This window comes from Triplophysa dalaica, chromosome 20 (genome assembly GCF_015846415.1).
Source record: "Triplophysa dalaica isolate WHDGS20190420 chromosome 20, ASM1584641v1, whole genome shotgun sequence".
Classification (NCBI taxonomy): Eukaryota; Metazoa; Chordata; class Actinopteri; order Cypriniformes; family Nemacheilidae; genus Triplophysa; species Triplophysa dalaica.
In genome coordinates this window covers 6,252,871-6,267,975 of record NC_079561.1, presented here as the reverse complement: position 1 = coordinate 6,267,975, position 15,105 = coordinate 6,252,871, and the positions used below count along the sequence as shown (strand labels likewise).

At 41.7% G+C, this 15,105-nt stretch overlaps 1 protein-coding gene across 5 annotated transcripts in view; it reads left to right on the top strand.

Annotated features, from left to right (window-relative positions):
• Positions 1-15,105, top strand: part of rerea (arginine-glutamic acid dipeptide (RE) repeats a) — a 131,904-nt gene that overhangs the window by 48,212 nt on the left and 68,587 nt on the right. For all 5 annotated transcript variants that reach the window (XM_056732856.1, XM_056732855.1, XM_056732853.1 and 2 more), the window contains one exon: positions 13,460-13,925. In XM_056732856.1, the coding sequence (XP_056588834.1) occupies positions 13,604-13,925 (322 nt within the window). In that variant the 5' untranslated portion in view covers positions 13,460-13,603. The remainder of the gene's footprint in view (positions 1-13,459; positions 13,926-15,105) is intronic.

The following is a 15,105-nucleotide window of genomic DNA, read 5'->3' as shown; positions in this document are numbered from 1 at the left end:
TCGCCACCTGCAAACCATTTTCACATTTAGCACAAGCCACTAAGACGGAAAGAAAACGTTTGACAGTTTTGAAACTTTCAAAGGCGGCGTGCTGACATGCTTGTACTTTCAGATCTTATTTTGGTGAGTAAACGTTTAATGCGAGTGTATCACAGCTTTATTTATGCATTAAATCTGCTGTTGCCTCTGAATTATACATTAGCCAGTAAATAATACATCAGCCTCCATTTCTCAATGATTACTGGCCAGGATACAAACGGCGCGTTTGCTGATATCCTTGTTGATGTTATAACTGGTTTAATGTCAGCGCTGTTTTCTGTGTCACTTCAAGATATTTTTTGCAACCGTTGTGATGCGCTTTGAGTAATAAACACATCATTGCATTGTTTTTATCTATTGCAGTTGAATGACCCCATCAGTCGATTGCTTGCACGTCTGGATTTTCTTCAGGTTATTGTAGTGAGACAGAGCGAGAAGACTGGAATTATGATCACCTACCAAACAGTCACTTAAAGAGGTCCGCTCGTAATTATTCGGGGAGAGGCATTTACTAGTTTTCCCTTTTAGCTTGACCTCCGTTTTAACCTGCGCGACTGGGCCGGTGTCATAAGAGCTACTGACACCTTTGATTTGATCCACTTCATTTGTCATCTCTTGCTCGGGAATAATTAAAGCGGTGGCAGGCTGTGCCCTGGGGAGCGCTCGAGCCTGTGACCTTTTTGTTCCCTTAAACATGAGCCAGAGACAAAGGCGCAGAAGAGCCAGCGTTGTGATTAGGAAAATAATGGCTCTGACAAGTTAGAGATTAAATTGTAAACAGGCTGCGAGACATATCGATACTTGCTGAGGTAATTGATTTCGCTACTACGGCTCCAGCGGCCGTAACCGGCTGTTAACGCCGCTTTAATGAACGTGAGGTTTGTGCACGAAGACCTTTGCTGTTTATTTACCCTTGTCGAGCGAGCCGTGTGTTTATCTTGGCCTTTTGCATCATGTTTGTTTGATTACAATAAATCGATGAGTCTTGAATGGCAACATTTGAAAATGACAAGCCTGTTGTGTGTTTGTGAAGGGGTGGGGGGGTGTAGGTGTGTCATTGAGAGGACAAAGAGAAAAGCTGGGGGGGTGAAACAGAAACTGTGGTCATAGAATCAGCTCAATGGTCGTGTTCTTCATCAGAGTGAAGTGGCTCCATCAGAGCGGGAGGGAAATTATACTCTATTGTTGCGATACACCACAATCCCACTCCAGTCGCCATTAAGCATCGCAGAGCTATTGAATATTTGCTTTCCCACTTGTCATCACCACTTTGTGTCAGGGCTAGCGTGTGGAAGACATCCATTTGGAAGCTCTTGGTTTATTCTTATCAAATCTCAATCGGCTGTGTTCGTGTGTAATTTGTACTTGTTTGTTTGTTTGACAAAGTGGCCTTGTCAGATTTCTGTACATTTTGCTTCTGTATTTTTTCGAAGGAAGTATTGTGCGCCAGTGTGCCACAGGGTCATGTGGAAACATGGCTGCCGCGGGGTCAGGTTATGGTTCGCCGTCGGGCTTGTGTTACTCGGCTGTGTTACGCATCGGTTAAGCACACATCATGATCTTGCCGTTCATTTAAAACACAGGTCGGACTGCGTTATAGTGAATTACAGACGTTTCTCTGAATTAATATGAACAATCAAAGCAATACAGGAGTGTTGTAATAGTTATTTGTATTGTTAAGCACACAAAAGCTAATTATGTGCTTAAAGATAGGGCGCAGTTCTGGGAACTGTCAGGTGTGTGTGTGTGTGTGTTTGAATTTATGTAATGTAGGGCTGGCAAATGATTAATCGTAATTAATGATATAAATGTTTGTGTAAATATAATATATGTCTGTGTACTTTGCATATTAATTTTGTAGTTATAAACCCATATACATACATGTGTATATTTAAGAAAATTATAAAAATAAATGTTAATATATAATTTAAATGATATGTTTAGGGAATATTTGCATGTATGTGTATGTGATAACAAATACAAAAAAAATCACAGTATACTGACATACATTATGTAAACAAAAACATTTATCATGGTTACGATTAATTGTGATTGAACGCTGAATAGACAAAATTTGATGTAATGTCAAAAGCATTTCTCTATAAATAAATCTCATGAAGAGGGTCCGTTTTGTTTTCCGTGTACTGCGTAGAAGGAAGCGCCGCCTGTCGCTGAATATCTTGGCTATTCAGTAAACGTTTATAAGATCTTTCTTGTCTTGTAGAGAGTTCCCAGCCGGTATATAGAGGCTCCGTTTGGAATTCAGCCTGTTCGCTTTGAGCAGCCATTCCTCTGGCAGGCCGTTCCCCATTGAGCTTTAAAAATATGTTTTTGTTGTCTGTCCAAGAATACCTGTGAAGTACCGTAGGTCGGCCTGAGGAGCTTTTGAAGCACGCAGGGTCTGCTGGAGATGCATTCGCACCCAACAGTAACCACCCACAAGGCTGAGGCATGAAATCTTTTCATCATTATACGCTCTAAGATGCCAAATTCAACCCGAGCCAAACGCTCACACAAGCAGCGGCAGCAGCCCTACTTAAATTTATGTTCGATTCACAATGAAGATCTTTTCCTTATTTGGCGAGGGCAGATCTCCTATTTTGTTTCAGCCCAGGCTGTTTAGATCATAATTTGGCGTGTTATGGGTACAAAGGGGCTTGGAGATGTCGAATTTGATACTGTAAATTCCCCCAGTCTGACTTTCTTTAGAAAGCAGGGAGTCTTCCTTATAAAAAGTTATTTCATTCCTTTGGTATTTATGAAGATTTCTCCGATAAGACCAGCAGAAAGCGTTTCCTCTTGGAATGTGGGCACTGGCTCGCGCCGATTAAAGGAACACTTGTAGGTAATCCGTCCGAATAAACCTCTCTCTGTTGCACGTCGGGGGGAAATAGAGGGTTACAGACATGGGAAATGGGTGCGCTGGGGAGGGGGCTTGAAAATTTTGATTTCTGAATGCTTATCACCTCTGTACAATCCGCCACTCTGCAAGGATAAATATTTAATGATGGGGAAGCTGAAATAGAGCCCTGGCAGACTGGGTTGAAATGGATCTGCTATTTATATGCTATACAGTTCTATAAAGTAATGGAATGGTTAGCCCAAGGTTATTAGTGTACGTGCTGTTGATTCTCGTGTATATTTGACTTTCTCGGAAAGGTAAAGTTTTACAAATGACGGCTTTCATATAAACAGTCCTAAAGCCTGAGGCAAGCTTGTCTGAATATCTGTTTAGATTGAAATGATCTATTTTCAGCTATTTCCTTATTGATTCTTTTTCATATTGATCCATTTGTCTAATGCACAAAGGCTACAGTCTTGAGTATTATTAAGCAGTGAATGTATAATCTCACACTCTCGATGGCTTGTATAGTGTTGCTAATGAACATGGCTGTTGGCATCTGTTTTTACTGAGCTGACTTTATGTAGGTTTTTGTCTTGCAGGCATAGCACTAGCCACCAGGGATCCACTAAAGTAACTGCGGACGGCCATTAAATATTCACCCGTATGATATAAATCCAGCATAATGTGAGTTTTCAGCTGACGCATAGAATTGTGTGGAATGTTTTGGAGAGCGGCAGTGTTTTGACAGTTGTGGGTCACTATTTCAACGGGTCAGTCTAATGTCATTGGAACTGGAGTGGCACGGGACCTCAGGCCGCTCCGGCCTCGTTCGTGAGCCAAGCTGAAAACGGATCCTCCTTACGTTCCCTCTCGTCTTGTTTAGACCCGCGATGATTTGGGCCGTTTTAGTGTAATCGAACGGGTTCCAGAACGCTGCGTGCTCTGTTAGCTGAATGAACACAATGGATTACATTGTGGACAGAATGTTTCCATTGTGGAGATGCAACTCTCCCCGGCACTTCCGAACGGGCGGATTGGATTACCAGCCCCTTTTCATAGCCAGTTTAGATGAGAGCTGATCAATGGAACTCTTAGCTCAAATCTAATTTGTTTTTCAGACCTACTTGCTAATGCTGATCAGAGATTATTTCTATATAAAATGAATCATTGATGTTAGTGTGTTTCTCAGAGCGCTTGGATTCTCCCAAACATTAATTGCAGCGAATCCACATTCATTATTGAATTTTTGATCTGCTGTTGCCACGCAAGGTTAGAGATGCGGTGGCTCGGTGGAGCGAGTGGCTCATTAAGATGTTCCTCTTAGTAACAAAGACTGTAAATATTCATCAGATCTTGTTTTAGGGAGATAACGGGACAAAACGCGAGCAGAAATTGCTGCGTAAGGCTTTGGAGCTACTTATTAATAATTATCCGAGCGACACAGCCGTTTAAAAGGGATTTCCTCTCGTTTTTCGTAGCAGAAATGGGTTTCCAGTTTGCATCGAAAGTCTGCTCGTTGCAACCAAGCCTCTGTCGTCTTTCATTAAGAGCGGGCTTGTCCTGCAGTCGCTGGGTTCTCCGTCATGCTATTAGCACAGCTGAAATGTGCCCGCTCCCTCTTAAGGGGACACAGGTTGAGCGGGGGAGAAGGGCCCATTTAACAGCATGATACATGAGGGGTGCTGGAAATCTACGTAGAGGAACTGCTAAAAGAAAGATCCGAAAAGGTCAGGCCACATTTCATTTCAGCCAAGCTTTTTATTAGCTCTGCATGGTGTGCTGTTTAGAGAAAATACAGTTGCTCAGCAGTCAATGGACTACTCATTTAGATTGACACATGTGTATACACTTGGATGAATGTGACTCTGTGCTGAACATGCTCGCTCTGTTTATGAGCTTGCCCATGCATTTCCAAGCTATTCTAACTTGGATGCACACAAACCTGCCCCTAGAGGTTCATCCATTGCCATTGCAAAAAATGCTATCGGCCGGTGAATGTGCTGCTAAATAATACGGTAAAATGTTTTTGTTAAATCCAGTGCGTGGGGTTGGCTCCCTTGAGAAATGGAGGGTTAATGCACGATATCGAATCTTTATTCTCCCGCCTTAGAAAGAAACCCCAATTAAATTTGTAGTAGCTTTATTTACTCTTAAGACAATTTGTAGCTTTTATTTTCTCAGACCTCCATTAACTACTTGTCACAGTCAAGCGGTTTAACCCGGTGCCTCTGGAAAACGGTTTGTCTTTAAATGTGGTCGCTTGGCTAGAAAAGCCACGTTGCATGAGCAGCCAGAACCCCACCACCCCACCTCCCACCGTGCTTTGTTGTAAAACGCCGGAGTATTTTCAGAGTCTGCATTGTGCGGACGTACCAAAGGCTGCGAGCGGTAATCTAATATATTACAGTTGTTTTACAAAATGATGAAAAATGGTCGGGCCTGTGTTTGCTGGAAGCCCCACACGCTATCTGTGAGGGATAAAGTCTCTATTTCACACATGAATGCGTTACGAGTTAATCTGCCGGCTGCCACTGTACACGGCTTTAAACACGACCCTGAACCCATTGTTTAGGTGCCTGCCGTTTATTTATCTTTTTTCTAAACGGGTGCTCTTACGTCACAGGACGCCTTTAAATAAACCAGGGTCTGGTTTGTGTACGGGTTGATAAGCACGCTCTCTTCCTGAGAGCATGCACGGTGCAGTAAAATGGCAGAATGGTAACGGTTCTAGTCAATGTATGTTTTATAAGCTGAGAGGAGAGAAGCTCTGATACTGCTTGTTTCAGCAGTGTTTTCATTACCCTCCAGTCACTTCCCCTCCTGCCTCCTGTTCCAGGGCACGGAAACAATCTCAAATCATGTTTACAATGTGGCGTGCTTTTAATCCGGTATGGAGGTAATTCTGATGGTTCTGTGCTTTATGTTGAGGACTGAGATTTGACACTAGTCAACACCGTCGGTGCCATGGCTTGCTCCAGACTTGCCGAATGTAAACAAACAGCAAATGCGTGTTTTGTGTGGCCTGCGTTGGAAATAGCACTGGAGAGCTTCGGCCTCTAAAATGTATATTTATATTGAAGCATAGAGTTGCTTTACATGGAGGGGTGGATTATCAAAAAGGGTGTTATTCACAGCAGACTAGAGCTTCTCAAAGACAGTCGGCTTGCGGTTTTAGAACACGCAGGAGAGGTGGCTGATCCAGAAACAAAAGCCTCTCCTAATTAGAGGTAATACCGTCCTGTGGTATCTGGGGTGGAGGTGCTTTTGGCAGGTCTGTTACGCGTGTTCAATGCCCTGCTTGTTCACTGGACCATCTGCCGCCGGTTTGCCAATACTGGGGGAGAGTGCCACCAGATAACTAAATAATTTAGTCTGAAAGCGATTTGACGCGTTGACCTAATGGCATCGGCGCTGCATCCTCATCATCTTTAACCTTATGTTCTCAAAGACGTGTGCGGAATAACATCGCAGTGAGAGAAGATGAGCTCCCGAACAATGAGCCTGAGCAGAGATCACTCCTCCAGGCCTTGTGTTTCATGTGATGATGGGGGGAGGTGGGCGACGCAGAGCTGCCCACCCATCCTCCTCCCATCTTCACCCTTGGTGAAGCGCTGGCCCTGACAGACAGTCACGGAGACCTCCCTGATCTCCCGTGAACACAGCTCAAGCTAAGCCCCTGCGTTTTTGATCAACTGGCCACCCTTAAATCTCCTTTAAATATTCTTTAAACACAATATCAGATCATTTTTTATTCCGTGTTTTTCAGCCGTCACCATGCTAACAGTCTTCCTCTGCATCAGCCATTATGTTGATTGTATTTTGATTGAGGGGGATGCACAGGCGCTGCTACATAATCTCAACCCATTGAAACGGTGAAAAGGCTTTTGTAAACGGCCGCATTCACGTCACAGTCATTGTATTGTGAATCAAAGTGGATGAGGGGAGGTGGGAAAAGTGTAACGTAATATCCTCTGTATCTAGGAGGGATTTAGAATGTGACGTGTGTGTTTATCTGCCATTGATTGGTTATTGATCCGGTTTGCTTGGGCAGGACGAGGCATGAGAGCATCTGCCGCAGAATGTGGGATCAACAATTAATATTTAGTTTACTACTTTCTTTGTTTGTTATACATACCTTCACCGACTTGAATTCTCTTTTTATTTTTATTCCTCCAGTGATATTACATTTAGACGTGCTTTTTAGCCGCACAACCCTAAAACCAGAGTGCTGGAATAGCCCCCCACCACCATACAGGCAAACTAGTCTGAGAGTCCTTGGTGTGGTTTGCTGTGTTTTTATGTTTTCCAGTGTGAAATTAAGTTACTCTCAGGCCCGATGCTGATAATAGACACGAGTGCTGATGGGGAGCTGGCCCCTCCGGGAAAAGTGCAGTGGGAATACACATACGCATACATATCCACTTACTGTGTATATACTCGGATTGCTTGAGCTTAGCCTTCAGCCTCGGGTTTACAGACTCGACCGGCGTTAGATTAGCCTTTTGACTCCAACCTTGATTTCAGTATAAAACACATCAACCTCTGCATACCTGTAAAAGGCACAGCAGTTCCACCACATTACATTAAGGTGTCGGCTGAATCATTTTAGTACTCTGGTTTATATAAAAAGTTTGGTTCCAAAATGAGAATGGTTTAATTAATTGTTTTTATTATGTCGTCATGTTATGTGTTAGGTAGCTGTATTTTTTTTTATTATAATTGGTTAAATCAAAACAAACTAACTGCAGTTTGATTGATATTAATTGGAATTAGGGGTGGGCGATCTAGAAAAAAAATTCAAATCACGATTTTTTCCAGATAGATCACGATTCACAATTTTATCGCGGTTCTTCTTCAAGTTGGTTTTAAGACTATTTTGCAAATTAAAGGGGCTTCAATACAGCCAAACTAAGTCCCCATATAAAAATATACTCTTTACCATTTATATTATGAAGAATATTTTAATCAAGTTAATATTTAATGCAAGTGCAAGACCATAAATCAGCTGTTAGCAAAAAACTTTACATTTTGAAATTTGTTTTTCATCTTGTTGCGGCACTTGGAGTAAAGCTGTGGAATGGACGTGGAGGATAAATATTTTTGGCTGGGTATTTCGTAACGTGGATCTACGACTTTGAGCAGTTTTTTAAAGCCCTCATTTTCCACAGTCTTTATGGGAATCCTGTCTTTGGCCAGGTAAAATGCGACCGCGTAAGTGACATCTTTCCAGCGCTTGTTCATTCTGTCATACGGATACGTGTTTTTTTTTTCTCAAATGGTTCTTTCGCTAAAGTCGTTGTTTAGGCCTTTTAGTTTCCGTATGCTTGGTTGTACCTGATTTACTCGCGTGGGATCCCTTTATAATTTGACTGTCGGCATACTCTTTCAGTCCCTTTTATTTTGAGGTGGTTAAAAAGGTTCGTTGTGTTGCCTTACGACGCTCGAATCTTACCATTGCCACATTTGCAAATAACTGTTGTTTGGGCCGTGTCAGTTGGGGAAAACCCAAACCATTTCATTATTACTGATGGAGAACTTTTTTTAGGGACCAAGTCCTCCGTTTTCCCCTCCATCTTCACTGACCGCGTCACTTAATCTTACTGAATTCACAAGCAACGTATACGAGCTTGTTTACATGGCGCAATCTATCGCAAGTATGTTGACGAATTCTATAGAACAGCACTATATAGGACGATTTAACGATTTTCCCGAAAAAGTGGATCGTGCAGTCATTTTAATCGTTCGCGATCTAATATCGTCATATCGCACACCCCTAATTGAAATGCACATAAAAAAAGAGTTTTGAAAATAAGTTTTGCAACAAAACTGTTCATATAGTGTTAGCATACTTCATGTTGTACAAGTACGATTGTAGCTAGCACAACTTACAATGTGGTTACCAGCTTATTCTATGGATGTGCGCTGAATTTATTTAGTGAGTATGATTCATATTTGATGATGGATTAAAGTGCCATGTTTATTGGAAAATATGCATATGAGCGTATATTCTGTTTTCCATTTGAAACATATGCAGCACTCAAATGAGAACAGTATTTGCTCTCATATGATGTCTCTAGGGTTTAGCACCTCCACTACACATTGTTTGTTTTATAAAGAAAACAAGACTTGTTTCAAGTATTTTACAAATGTTTATGATTTGCACTCGCTGAAGCTCTAATAGTCTAACAGGTAAATAAGCAGAAACCAAAACAACACATCAAATCTCATACTGCTAAAACAGGAATACAGATACATCTGTTCTAGGCTTTCTGGTGCCACACATTTCGTTCGTTTTGGAAATGTACTTTGTTCGTCCTATAAAAGAGTTCTTGATTTTAAGTTTTAAATTGAATTTGTCTGTGACCATCTGTAACTCCAGATGTAATTGTTAAAAGAGCTTATAAGAAGTGAGGAGCATTGGCTTGATCGTCACTAATGCAAGGCTTCAGTACCGGAACAAAACGCATAGATATTAGCGTGTGCATAATGTGAGCTAGACAGAAAAGTCTGCTTGAGAATTAGGCCTAGTTTTTGATCGCTTTTTCTTACTTTATTTCACTTAATGGATCAGACATGGGTGGCAATGCTTAAAGATCCAACAGCGTATGAACGCAAATTAGAACTTGATAAAAACAGTTGCTTTGGGTAGTCATTTATTGAGAAGCACTCTGTAATTGTTGGAAATAGTCAGTAGTGGCGGGTATGTTTTCGAGCAGGATGTGATTTATTCAATGCAATGTTTTCATCATCAACATGTACATTTGGACAAATGATGTTGTAAATCAGTGTATACAGTAGGGATTTACAGCGATTGTGATGTTTCATCATGTAAAACTTTTGCAGTTGAACTGTTCCAAGTTCACAATTAAGTGTTGGCTCGGTCTGTGCGGTGCTTTCATCAGCAGCAGTAGCAGAAATCTGTTTTGATTACTCTCCGCTACTGATGTTTTTTGGTTGTTTCTGTTGTGCTGGACCTCTGCTACAGAAGTCTGTCGTTTACTTTATTTATTTATCGAGCTTCGCACCGTGGCAGAATTGATTGATTTCAGCAAAGCCGTTTTCAGAATACCTCTGTTGGATAAGATTTGACGTTTGTCTGATAAATCTGAGTCGCTCATATTGCAGATAATGTTTTGTTTGATATGTTCTGAGGCTAATCTCCCTCGCAGAAAACAATCATATCTGACACTTATTTCACAAGTTTCCGTCCTTTCGCAAAGCCTCCGGTAATCCTCAGCAGGCAAATTTCTACAGTTTCATAATGAAAACTAATTCCTCGCATCTGGGATCTCCATAAATGTACATGTATTGTAGTGTGCTTTTTTCTCCTCGATAGAAAGATCTCTCTATTCTCTACTCGTTCATCGCTGACTTGGCGTTTCGAAAACTGTCTCCGAAATGAATCACCTGGCGGTTTCGCTTTGTAAAATGGCATTTGTGTTTGCATGTCCTTTCATTGGCTTTCGCCTCAAATCACAGAGATGAATGCGTCGTCCTATTGGCGTAATATGAGAGTGATTTAGGATGAATAAAACATGGAGCATGAAAGAATAATGTTGAAAAAGGAGTGTGTTTTGTAATAGAGTCCTGCTGCGTGCCCATTGTGAGGTGATGTGTTAATAGTGAGAGAGCAACTGTGTGGTTGGAGGGGTGAGGAGGTCTAATTTATCCGCCCGCTGAAGGAGAAATGTATTTTTATTTAAAACCTCCTGGCTCACACCCCTTGACTTCATTGCTGTAATGGAAATGGTAAAATAGGTGCTGTTGGCCGAGACCCCTGAAGCTTCTTTTTTTTAAACCAGCTTTCACAAATGGCTGATTTCTCTCCCTCCCTTCCTTTTTCTCCCTCCCTTTTCCATTAAGACAGCTGGTATCTTTCAAAAGGTCCTGCTCTGGTGATTGATGTGTAATGGCTTCAAGCCTCACCTGCCCCACAGCGTGTTATTCATCTGTGGGTACTGTTGAGAGGAGAACTTGCCACTGCTTAATTGGTCCCGGTCACCATTCAGAAGCCACATGAACTGCTGCATTTTCGCTGCTCGGTGCTATGAACTGCCTTGCAGTGGCAAACATGAAGCTGTTTGTCTGTTGCTGTTTGCCTGGTTATTCTCCTGTTGGTATAAATGAGACGCTCTTTGCAGGTGTCTTCAGAAGGTGTGGATTGCTGACCTTGCTGCGGTAGCAAGTTATTTATTATGTGTTGTGGACCGTCTCATGTAGGCAGTAGGGTTGTCATGATAGTCAAGTTATGTCGCTATACTGTATGTAAAGAATAGATTTTTATTTTATTTAATAAGGAACGCTAATTTTTGGTAATTTCGCTTGGTTTGTTTGTTTAAAGCATGCTAATTCAGATAATTATTTTGTATTGTATTGTTTTAGTTATTTTTATTGCCTTATTTTGTTTTGGCAGAAATATATTGAGTGGTCTCTGCTCTGACTAATGATACTACCCTAGCTGTGGGTGCCTGGGGTGTAATATAACATTTTGCCTTTTCCTTCGGTGTTTACTTATTTAAACCGTGATGTATTGAAATCTTTTACATTTTATCATCCTTATTGGACTTCTGCACTTTTATTACACTGAATTTACATTACCTTTTTTTATTTCTATGCTGTGAGTATATTAATACATTGTTGTGATGTAAAATATCTATCCCCACACTCTCCCCTACTGCTATATTTGCAAATTTTCTTCAAGACTAGTGTGTACATTAACATTTAAATTATTTAGCAGATGCTTTTATTCAGACCAGCTTACAAATGAAAATAAACAGAAGCATTTTATCACACCCATGCATTAGTGGTGTCACAATTACGAATTTCAGGAGTTAGTTGTTTTAGTTGCTACTATTGGCTCAATGCAACTTATGCATTTACAGCCTGCGCATGTGCACATGTTTAAAGGTCCAGTGAATTAAAGGGAGAGGCATCTAGGGGTGAGGCATCTACAGCTATCTCCATCCCACCCTTTCGAAACACTACGGTGGCTGACACAGGACTAAAATGTAGGCACGTTTTCGCTTCTTTGCCGCTTCCCTGTAGAGCAGATTGTGCTGTTAAGGTTACTGTACAAACATGGCGAATTCCATGTAAGGGGACCCGTGGTGCATGTAGTTGGAAATAGCTCATTCTAAGGTGATGAAAACACAACGCCTTATTTTGTAAGGTCTTCAAACACCTCTGAGGACATAGTCATCCATATTATATTGCATTTCTGTCCATAGATCCTCCAAAATATTACAGATTGGACTTTTAACGGTTAGCGCGGTAACTCACCATGAGGTGATTATTCGAGCCGTGACGTGGCAGCATAGTAGCATGAGCGTCGAGGTTAATGAGGAGAGCAGCACCCATGTCATTCGACATCGGCTTTCAAGATGACAGGCCGCCAACGACGCTGCGTGCCTGTCATAAGGTATTTTTTTCTTTATTTTGATACCTGCTCCATAAACACACCTTTTACACCGACAAACAGCCCAATTCTGTCCCGCTGCTCTCCTCCCGCAGGCTCCCATCATTTCCAAATTCACTCACCGTAGCTCTTTCTCACAATTGTCAGGTTTAGCTGCACCAGAGGCTGCAATCTTTACTTTCCGGTTTATCTGAAGAGGGGGATGCGGTGCGAAACCTTTCAAGTGTAGAGCCCTCTGTTACACAGCCATTTCACGCGTCCATGTTAGACGCCTCATTTTGTTATTTTGCTTTAGAAGATTGAGCTTTATTTTCATGAATGTTGATTTAAGAGGGAAGCGGTGAGCATCGTGAAAGCATTGTAAAAACAAGATTTGATCCAGAGCAGAGTTTGTTGCCAGGTTTGCTTCTCCATGCCTGTCTGCTCTGATTTCCACGGCTGATGGCTGTGCCAGCTGAGGTAGAGCCGCCTCTGGCCAGGCTGTGGTTAGTCTGACCAGCATGCACAACTGTCAAACGCTTTAGCCCTGAGGGATCTTCACAGGAAAAGCCTTGCATTGTGCTGGAGAGGAATTCTCGATGGCTTGAAATGGGTAGTCGTGCGAGGGTTTGTATAAGCCTAATACCCTGTAAAACGTGCAGCTGAGCCTATTTGATAATGCAGTGGGGAATCCTGTTTAGGTCACTTTGTGGGGAAACATAGTGGCGCTTTTCATCGCCGGGCAGAAATGAGCTGGGGAATAGAGCGGGCGGCTTGAAGTTAGGGCTCTTTTGATATAGCTGTGCTCGAAGCTCTCCCGAGCACACGCGTCATTGCTGCGGAGAAGACTTCCGATTGATGTTCCTTTTGGCACGTGGCGTCACAGCGCTGCTTGCGGGCTGTGACTGATTCAACTGATTGCATGTATATCAACAAGCCCTTCTTTCAAATATCGCTCATGGCTTGAAACTAGCATCAAACATCAAGAGTGTCTTGCATTAGAGATGACGTGTAATATCTGTATTTTTAGCATCACCAGAACACACCCCGTTTTTCATTGGTTCAACAATTAGTCCCGCCCCAAATGTATGATTGTGTATTTGCATATTCGACTATTTTCCATTGTTTAGGTTATTACGATTACCCGTCTTACACTTGTCATTTCCATTTTCTCCCTTCAGCTCTCCCGAAACACTGGGGTTGTTGGTGTGGCCAAATTTTCCCTGGATTTGATTGGTAAATTCAGAAGACTGAAGCCCAGGCTCACAGTCTACCTTTCACGGAGGCCCAGCCGTGAGAGGACAGAAGAAGGCACGTGGCGAATCATGACTGCCGATAAAGAGAAGGACAAGGAGAGGGAGCGCGAACGTGACCGGGACAGAGACCGCGACAAGCGGGACAAAATGAGAGAGTGCGAGAGCTCAAGGCCCAGGCGCAGCTGCACGCTGGAGGGAGGAGCTAAGAACTATGCAGAGAGCGAACACAGCGAGGACGATGACAACGAGACGCCTGGTGGCGCTAACGCTGAGGAGGCCAATAAGAAAGGCAAGAAGAAGTTGCCTAAAAAGAAGTCGCGATACGAGCGAATGGAGAACGGGGAGATCACTTCCTTCATTACGGAGGATGACATTGTTTACAGACCTGGCGGTAAGTTTAGTTTGTAAAATTCTTACAGTTGTGTTATGCTTCGTTTTTGTCTTGCTGTTCATAATGTATTATGAAGAAGAAAATGACAGAAAATGCATTTACCGCGTAATAAAATGTCAACCGTAAGAGATTTTTCTATTCCGTGACCTCCACGGAACGTAAATATGTAGGCGTGGTTAACTTTGCTCTCTGCAAGCTATGTTGAAAAAAACATGTAAATGAATTCACCCATGACAAATTATTAAATCAAACATTCTTTTGACCTTCTTTCAGTCTGTAGTTTCGTGATCCGCTCCAGGTGCAGGGATCTGTGCATGCATAAAAAAGCTCATTCTTGCGTATTTCAGAAGTCAGGAAGCTTTGTAAAACTGTTAATAGTTTAATAAAGTTTACCTTTTGGCGTGCCAAGGTGAAACCTTTAAAGTGGCGCACTGCTACCTCCCGTTTTGGAAGACATGTGTGGAGTCACCAGAGACTAGCAGTGCAAAAGGGAATGAACAAACCTAAAGACACTAAAAGTGCGCATCTATTAGAGAGTGAAAAGTAATGAAGACACATACTGTACTCTCATTGTTTGTGCATAAATTCATACTTCATTGTTTTACATGTTGTCTATCTTCCCACTGTACCCTATATATATATATGAAATGGCCAGAAGATAAATATAAATAATATGTCTGTTATCAGAACTTCATTTGATATCTTTAGTACATTTTCATAACATGCCTACATTTTAGCTATGGTGAGCATTTAAATAGTCAGTAAACAATAAATTAATTAAATCAATCAAAGAAAAATTAGGTATAAGATATTGAATTCTAATAGGAAATTTTTACTGTGAAATAGTGTTACCGTGAAATAAAATGACTATTGAAATCGATTTTTGGCTATTCCACCCACCCCTATTATGAAGTCTGCGTTACAGTATGAATAAAAATCGTTTTAAGTGAAGTTTGTAGCTTGACCTGCGGAGGAAAATTTGACAATTCTGTCTAGGGGTGTCCTCGACTAAGGATTTACATAGTCTAATCGCACAGTGTGTGTGGGTGGGGATGACAGTAGGTGGTTAACAAGGCTACACCGCAAAGAGCAGTGCAACACCGATGAACAAAAAAATCAAACATTAGTTTACAGAATTTGTTTTGAAACAGAATGTACCTGTATAATAAATGAAAAAATG